The sequence below is a fragment of the Lupinus angustifolius genome, chromosome LG16 (genome assembly GCF_001865875.1).
Source record: "Lupinus angustifolius cultivar Tanjil chromosome LG16, LupAngTanjil_v1.0, whole genome shotgun sequence".
Taxonomy (NCBI): Eukaryota; Viridiplantae; Streptophyta; class Magnoliopsida; order Fabales; family Fabaceae; genus Lupinus; species Lupinus angustifolius.
Window position 1 is genome coordinate 6,173,097 of NC_032024.1, and position 9,393 is coordinate 6,182,489.

The following is a 9,393-nucleotide window of genomic DNA, read 5'->3' on the forward strand; positions in this document are numbered from 1 at the left end:
AGACGATCTCGCTCTGTGGTATCACGTATCCTTTTCTAGGCAACGCCCTAAATCATACATCCTTCTCGGAATACTTTCTTTAAAATTAATTACCGAGTTTGACTATTTAATTCCAACACCTTGAATACTTTACTTTTTAATTCAATTACGGCGTTATACCAAAGTAGTTTATATCACATACCCATACTAGGGTTATTACATACTCAACCAATCAATCCAATTAGTCAAACACAATTACTGTCTCTCGCCCAAGCGAGGACACTTCACTCAAGCGAAAATTCAATCAATAATACCATTTTAAAATTGGGCATCTCTCGCTCAAGCGAGGCCCTCTCGCCCAAGCGACAATTCATCTTTAAATCTCAATTAAACTTAAGTCTTCCTCGCCCAAGCGAAGGTATGATCACCCAAGTGAGGCTCCTTCTCGCTCAAGTGAGACATCTCTCGCCCAAGCGAGAGAGTTCCAGAAACTCATTAAAATCCTGGGTTTTTTTTTCCGCCCAAGCGAGAGAGTTCCAGAATTTCATCGAAATCCTGGGCTTTCTCGCCTAAGCGGGACCCTTGCTCGCCCAGGCGAGGCTTGCTCGCCCAAGCGAAACTTTGTCGCCCGGGCGAGGGAGTTCCAGAACCAAAACTTCCCCTCGCCCAAGCGAGAGTTTCTCGCCCAAGCGACAGGGACTTGGACAGAATACCAACTTTTGCCCTTTTCGACAACCGGAACACATTTAAACATGGTTTTTCAAACACCTGCACACAGAAAAGTACCCAACAACATTCATATACAATATTTCACACATTTCACCAACAATCATATATATTCAAAAGCATTCACCTTCAACAAGAAAAAGACTAAAATTTCATTCCTTTTTGAAGCTCCTGAAAGGAAACGTTTATTTTACATGCAAAGGAAAAGGGTTATAGTTAATGGTCTTGTTGAGCTCATTATCCTTTCTCAAATTGCACAAACTGGGGCCATGATGAACGATGAGAGTTACAAGAAGCATAAGGAAAAATCACATAAAAGGAAGCCATTGCTGTTTAAAAAATTGAATAAGGAGAAGAGGTTGAATAAGTTGAGTTATGAGGAGTTCATTGAATTGGATCGTTATATTTGGAAGAAGCAAATGATGATTGTTTCTAGGATCACCTCCAAAGAATGCTTCAATCACTATGGGTGGATAGAAGATGGAAGTGAAAGGTGAAGGGTTGAATGTTGGCATTTGAATGTGTCTTTTAATAATACCAATTATATGTGATATGAATAATAACTTTCAAGAATAAGAATGATATCAATAAGTTTTATGTTCCTATGTCACTTTTCTCTACATCTCTTTTTGCACCTGCATTATATTGATTAAAAACAGTATTATTAAAGTAAAGATTTATATACAGTTAATATATCATTCAACATTTATTTGTATTATTTATATTCAAATGTCGGTTAATGATAATTAAATATGAATAAATCAGTAGTGGATCTTGATCTAAACTTTAGAGGGTATAGCAATATTTGATTATAATGATTAGATTCAAGGTAAACTTCAGTTATTTTATTTTCAATATAAATCACTATCTTTTATTTTATTACATAATTTTATTTGTGGTTGTTTTCATTGCTAAAATGATATTCATGTAGTAGTTGATCCACAATAGTCAAGATAAGACGAATTACTCGGTCAAGCAAAATATAACTAACAACAAACTTTTTAGAGTTTTTTAAATTAACCTGGATGACTAACAATATTAAGAATAAAATGTTGAAATTGATATATCAAACTAATATTTTCTTGCTCATTGAAATCAGTAGGATATATTTTTTAGACAAAAAATATATTATTAATATTAAATGACTTGTAAGTATCCTTGACATATGTTAAAGCATTGTTGAGATAATTAGTTGTTAGATAGTTGGTTGTTAGTTTTTTCTAGTTTTCAATATATAAATCATTGTATATTTTTCTAATTCAATCAATGAGAAAGATTATACAAAATCTTTGATTCTCATTCTTTATTTTTCTCCTTCTTTCTTGTTCATCTTTTCTATCTCATCCATGCAAGACTCCTACAATTTTAACATGGTATCAGAGCGTAATTATTCAATCGCTTCCGCTTTGAACGTGCCAGAGTTGTAGAATCTTGCTCTATGGAGTCTGCTCAATTTACCTTATCTATAGACACGATGAAAGTTTTTTTCTTGGTTCATGCAAGAACCAAAGAACCATTCAAACTCCATCAATTCACTCATCACCACTGCCAAACTCCACAAAACCATCAAGAAAACCACAAAGAATGCTCATTATTCTCTCACAATTTTGACTGCAGTAGAGAGATGCAACTGTCGGTGCTCAAGCTTCTGAATTTTAGTGACCAATACATATGGCCCTAGATTCTTCATTATCACCTTCTTCATCGACCTTCAAATTCATATCAAAGGAGTTTGTTTTTGGTCAAGAATTCTTTTCAAGTACATAAGCTAGCTTCTTGATATACTCAAGCTCTTCAAGAATAGAGTATCATGACCAATTTATCCTATACAAGAATCTTTACATTCTTTTTATATTCTTTATCATTTACCCCTTATTAAATATTTTCTTTACTACTCTATTTTCTTTGCCCCTCTCTCATTAAACATACAATATTATATTGTTATTTTTCTTCATTGAAACATCATCTTAGGATCAAGATTTAGATCTATTTTCTCTCTTTCATCCGTTATGATTGGTTTGCTTCTGTCAAAAAGATGGTTAAGCGTTGGATTAAATTGTTCCTGCCACATGGTGGTTAAGCGTCAGTGGTGCTTCAAGTTCAGATTTCAAGACTGGGAGACGAAGATTCGCTCACCAGCAAGAGGAGGTATTAGAGTATATCATTGTGTTCAACACAATCATTTCTAAGCTTAGAATGGATGACATATTCCAGCTTGCGAATGCTGTTAAAGCATTGTTGAGATAGTTAGTTGTTAGATAGTTTATTGTTAGTTTTTTCTTGTTTCCAATATATAAATCATTGTATCATTTTCTAATTCAATCAATGAGAAAGATTATACAAAATCTTTGATTCTTATTCTTTATTTTTCTCCTTCTTTTTTGTTTATCTTTTCTATCTCATTCATGCATGACTCATACCATTTTAACAACATATATATTATCAATACATACATAATCTCTTTCGTCAAATATAAAATCATTAGAAACTCAAATGAAGTCATATTATTATAAGCAACATCAATAAGGGTGAGAGAACTTAATCTATTATGTGTAATTTTTAGAATGATTACACAAGTTACACTATTTATTTTCCAAGCTATGAATTAAAGAAAGTATTGCGTCTTTGTTATGATTAATTGAAAAAATTATTTTTTATAATTTAAAAAAGATTAATAATTAAATATATTTTTTAGCAATCGAAACAAGTGATACATGAAGTGACACACTTTATATAACACTAGATGTGCACCCATTGGTAAAAAATGTAAAAAAAATATTTTAGGAAATTAAATAAATATCAGGGGGCAGTTGTCCCCACCTATCCTAGACTCTCAGTGATCGTCCGCCTCTAGAATGAATAATAATGAATACAATAACAATATAAAAACTCTTAAACCATTATTGCATAAATATTTTCATTGAAAACCAGTAATTGATAAATGGTTAATTATAAAATAGGTGTAAAAAATATGGTGCAGAAGGTGGTATAAGATGATGATTTTCTTTTCTTTTAATATATATATATATATATATATATATGCAGAAGCGGTGATAATAACTCATCTTGGCACTGTCAGCACTTTTTTTTTCCATTACTAATCAGTGCCCTAGCGATACCCATAGAACAAAGAACAATTAGCAATACTTTTATTTAAACATTTTGTTAAAACAAAATGTGTGAATAGGTAGTATAACATATTTTAGAAAAATAAACAAAAATAATAGTTGTGTGTTTAATTTTCTACAATCACATTTTGGTAAGTATGGCCGATTTTAATTTGTAAGATTATATGACCAATATAACTGTTGTACTGTTCCGGTGTGGAGACTGATTCACCAGTTAAGCATTCGGTATGATATGATTTTCATTAGGGGTGAGCAGGACCCGGCCCTACCCGCTCAACCGGCACGGCCGATCATGATCGGGTCTGAATAGGGTTGGGTCTAGGGTCAGGTTCGGGTTCAAAAATAGACCTGGCCAATATTTAGGACCGGGTAGAGACCAAGCATGACCCGGCCCGTCCCGTCCCATTGTCACTCGCTCATCATGTTCGTATGTGTTTCTACTTAAATGTGCATAGAGTAATGATACCATTTTGGTCGAAAATATTATTTATTCTTTAATTTTTCATAATATATACATGATTAATAATATATATACATTTATCATTTTATATATCAAACTACATATTCATAATAATAAATAATATTGAGAAATCTTTATCTAAAATGAGTATGTATCATATTTAATCGGGGCTAAGGTCAGGTCGGGTTTAAGGCTGATTCGGTCGCTATTTAGGGTCAGGTTAGCTTCGGATATAGGACCGGGTTCGAAAAAGTGACCCGACCAATATTTAGGGCTGAGTAAGGACAAGCCTTAACCCGTCCCTTGCTCACCCCTAGTTTTCATAAGGAATAAAATTATTTTTGAGACATTTAAAAAATATATTTTTTATGGTATAAATATTTTCTTTGAATATTTATAAAAACCTGTTGTAGGGTAAAAAATATATTATTTATCTTCAAAAATTATCATAATACCCTTTTAGAAAAAGTTATTAGTGACTTTATCAAATCTAACAAATTATTCTAATACTCATAAATGAATAAAAATAATTATTTAACTCTATAAAAGTACAAAAATAACATAATATTTGTAATAAAATAATTTTAAAATTTTTTTTGTGTAGAAAAAGGTCAGACAAATTTGGTGTTCCCACCACTTTATGGTGGGTAGTGTGTTGGATCAAAAATAATTCCCAATGCCTAAAATGATTGTATTATTTATGTGGCTTCTTGTGACTTTAATGTCAGCACTCATCGTGCAAAATATAAATTGTGGCGTAAATGTTTTACCTATCTCATCAAAAAAGATAATTCATTTATTTTGTAGAAAAAAATTGTCAAATTTTGATGTTAAAATAATACTATTTATCTTTTTTGGTCCTACCAATCATATATTTTCACCTTATGAATGTGAAATTAATCTCTTTCGGAATACATGATTGTTCCTCCAAACAATTATCGCTCTCAGTCATTGAACATTTAATTTTTTAATCATTTTGGGATCTAGTCAAGCATGGACCACTCATTTGAAAACGTGTACAGAAGCAAGTATTCAATTTTATGATTTAAACTCCAACATGATATTGACAAAGCCAGGAATGAGAGACATGTCTGGTAAAAAAAGGACTCAGAATTTTTGAAATGTGCCAAATTGTTTCTTGAAAATTATAGTTGGAGAGCACATGAATGGTACTAATAGGAAAGACGAATAAGCATAGTTAATAGATAAATGGGGTTTGTCAATTGCTTGTTTTTATCCTTTGCAATGCTCCTTAACACCCTGTTCTTTTTCAAAGTTTATAATTAGGGACTCAATTTAATTAACTAATGATTTATCTTTTTATTATAATTTATTCTTAATCCTCAATTTAACAAAATATTACAACCATAAAACTTCAAGAGAAGTGTAATAATTCCTCTATATACATGTGCAAGATGAAGTGTAAGGAGTTAGGGAATTCTTGAAGGAAAAAAAGATAGGTATCTGTAATAGTATTATTTTTGTATATTTTTGTACTCGAGTATAAGTACATGATAATATTTTATGAAAATAAAATTGTAACAAAATGAGAAAATATTGATGATAAATAACAAGAAGTTCAGTAGTAATGAACATGACAAACTAAAAATGTATTAACCACATATTTCCAAGATTTTCAAATCTGATAACACTTTTTTTTAAACAAACGATATATAATGCAAATAAAAATAATAAAGAATAAAAATAAGAACATTTTTCAAAGCAAGAAGACCACTCTTGGAATTTCAGATTCGGATCCATACTTGAGAACCAGTTTAGATGACATTAAATATACAAGCACAAGAATGTCCTGTAAAGAGTTTGCCTGCTAGTCGACTTAATACACAAAAGGTGACGGTCCACTGCATGAGACTCTCATCTAGTGGACTTAATACATTATGGATTAAATACGGCAGCATAATCACAAGACAATTCCCATAGCTGTCATTTTCTGTCACCGTCACAACATGGCTAGCCAGATTTAAAAAGTAAAACAGCTTTCTGATCCAAATAGAAATAAACAAAGTGGTTTGTTTCATGAGTTACATATGAGCCTGCAAAAATGAAAGATAAGTCTAAGAATGCAATTATAGACTAAGTTTACCATTCTAAACATTACAGCAGTAACAAGAAAAATACCAGCAAGCTAAGTGAGTAAGTGAGAAGTTTGAAAACAAGTATCATCCTCATTTAGTTTAACTGTCTGATTTTCATTGACAAAGAGAATTAATAGTCTTTTGACTTTTACGGCAAAATATGATAAGCGATTTGGTAGATGATGTGGTTAGGTTGTGTGACACTAAATGATAATGGAAATACATTCAGAATTTCATGGTATCTAGAAGATTATATACTATGCCAGTAGCAGAACATCATTGAATATTATATGTTTCAACTTATCAGCCATAAACTGAGCTAAAAAAATTATAAACCAGTAATGTCACTTGTGTGGAAACATTAGGGATGGTGGCAAAAGCAGAACCAATCTGGGATTATTATTAGATGGCCTGAAGGTTAATCTACTCAACATAAATATACCAAAGACAAAATGACTATCCATTTACACTATTATTTCTTACCCTACAATAAAATTTCAAAATGAATGTTCTTATCTTGCCACAAATACATCCATGTTTAGAAGGAAAATAAAGTCAACGATATTTAGATAGATTAAAAAGATGTAATGTGCATATGGCCAAATGCAGATCATCTATACAAGTCGAAAGCTTAAAAGGAAAATATAAGGCTAATCAATTGGTGGTGAACAAGGTAGTTGGCTGGCACTCAACAGTCATCTGTTTTGGAGTTTCATTTGTCTCACCCGGATCATTAATTTGGCCATAATTTTGCAGTGATCAGGCACTTTCTAAATCCCTGATATATAGCTCCACTTAACTAGATATAAAGCTCAAGGAAAGTAAGGGAATATACACTTACCAAGTTGACAAGGTAAACTGATATAACTAAATTTAGCGAGAGAGGGAGATAGAGATTGCCTACTAAACATCTCAAGATACTAAGAAATACATATATTAACATCATTACAGTACGAACGTTAAGTAATTAAAGACCTTCTTTACTAGTACTAAAAGAAAAGGTATTTTTTTACTGATTAATGTTAGTTGGACTGGATAACAATCAAGATTCAAGACTCAAGAAAGAGCATAAATTATAATTACTCTCTAGATCATCAAAAGGCTATTGTTGACAAGCAGTTAGCTACCAGAATGGATAGTTGACATTGAGATATATGGAAGAAACAAATACTGTCGGTAAGAGGAAATAATAAGACCTTTTGATCCGATGCAGAATGGATAGCTACCAGAATGGCCCGTTCAAGCACCACAGAAAACAATCAGACCTTTTGATCCGATGCAGAATCATGTTCATTCATCCTTGATTTCATCATGCATGACCTCCTAATCTAATCTCCAATTAGATAATAGATATAACTCGATATTAATGGAAACAAGGACCATATATTTTCATCCTTTATGAATACAGAAAACCAATCAAGCAGATTTCATCCAACATGATAGCCCTTCCAGGTATCAAGTACACATTGGAGTTGTCAAGGAACCAAGGTAACTATTACCAGTTTTGAGGGTCTTCAATAGTAGGACAGTGACATGGAATGAATATTGACAACTAAAAGAGAATTTGTCCTTCTAGTAAAATTGTAAACTAAGAAGAAGTTGATGTTATACACAACCACTCTATCTTCTGGCAAGCATTGATTCAAATAAACAACCCTTCAAACCAACAGCGGAAAAAAAAATATCACTACTTCAGCTTATGTGGTACAATTAAAAGAGTTGCATTCCGGGTTTAGCAGAACTCAGAACGACGGTTAAGTAATAGTGACTCATCTCTCATCCACGCTAAATACACTACATATTTACACACCATTTAACTTAAGCTTTCCCCCCTAAAAAAGAGAGACAATGAGAAAATGACCAAGCTTATTCCATTAGACCATTACTAAGGTATTAAAACAAACAAATCTTAAAGAATGCTACACTATTAATGAAACCTTATGAAAAACAGAAAAGCGCACAAACAAACTAGGCTTCCAAGTTCCAAACAAGAAGCAAACAAGCACTAGCTACCACAAGCTTAGATTTACTCCATTTCTGTCATAGAAAAATCACATACCCCAAAGTAACAACAACAACTACTAAGAACACATAAACACAACATAATGAAAAATCTGAGCATACCCAAGTTAGAAAAGTCATCGAAAAAGTGCATAAAAAAGAGGAATTACCAAAATTACGACCAACTATGCAATGCCAAGTAGGACCATGCCTCTTATCAAACTCCTTCTTTATCTGTTCTGCAACATCTTTCTCCACATTGTACTTCTCAAAAGCCTGATTCATTCACAAAAAGTTCAAGATTTATCAAACTACACACCAAAATCAACCAAACCCAGAAACAGAATTCCAAAACAAACAGAAGTCTTTGAAAAACTAACTGCAACAGCAATATCAATTGCCTCCTTTTGCATGTCGAGCAACATATCAGCACTCTTGATGATGACTTTCTTAGTGGGCGCCGCCGCCGCAGCAGCTGATGATTGTGATAATTTTCGGTCATCGGAAATGGGTTTCACCGTGAGAGCTCCGGCAGTGTTGTACTTTGTGTCTTCGCTCATTTTTCTTCTCTCTCTTCTTTGTGGTGAAGTGATGATAGTGGGTGGGGTAAAAGGTATTTCTTTTTGTTACCGTGTGATGCTTTTTTTGGATATAAGTATAATGTACAAAAGAAAAGGTTGAAAGCAAAGCTCAGCTTGCAGAAACAGAAACAAAAAACAAAAATGGTGCAATTGCAACACCACACGTTTAGATGAATCATGCCTAATCTGACCACTGGTCAAACATGTTTTTGTTTTTATTTACATGTTACCAGTACACAAATTTTGTCACAATTATTTAAAAAATTGGTTGGTGCTGGCCTGTTTAATAAGTAAACTACTACAATCATGGTAGTTAAACTCTCAATTTAACTCGTAGGATCGGTAGATCTTACGAGTTTTCAAGAGCTACCGAGTCACGTGCCTATTTTGATTGCGATGTTACCACCGTTAGTGAGATTGTC

General features: G+C 32.6%; 1 protein-coding gene across 1 annotated transcript; it reads right to left on the reverse strand.

The window, feature by feature from the left end:
* Positions 6,013 to 9,133, reverse strand: LOC109329016 (dynein light chain 1, cytoplasmic-like). The gene is made up of 3 exons (XM_019562676.1): positions 8,771 to 9,133; positions 8,561 to 8,666; positions 6,013 to 6,347 (listed from the first exon to the last, which is right to left on the reverse strand). The coding sequence occupies exons 1-3, from the start codon at positions 8,948 to 8,950 to the stop codon at positions 6,265 to 6,267; spliced, it is 369 nt and encodes a 122-aa protein (XP_019418221.1). The 5' UTR covers positions 8,951 to 9,133; the 3' UTR covers positions 6,013 to 6,264.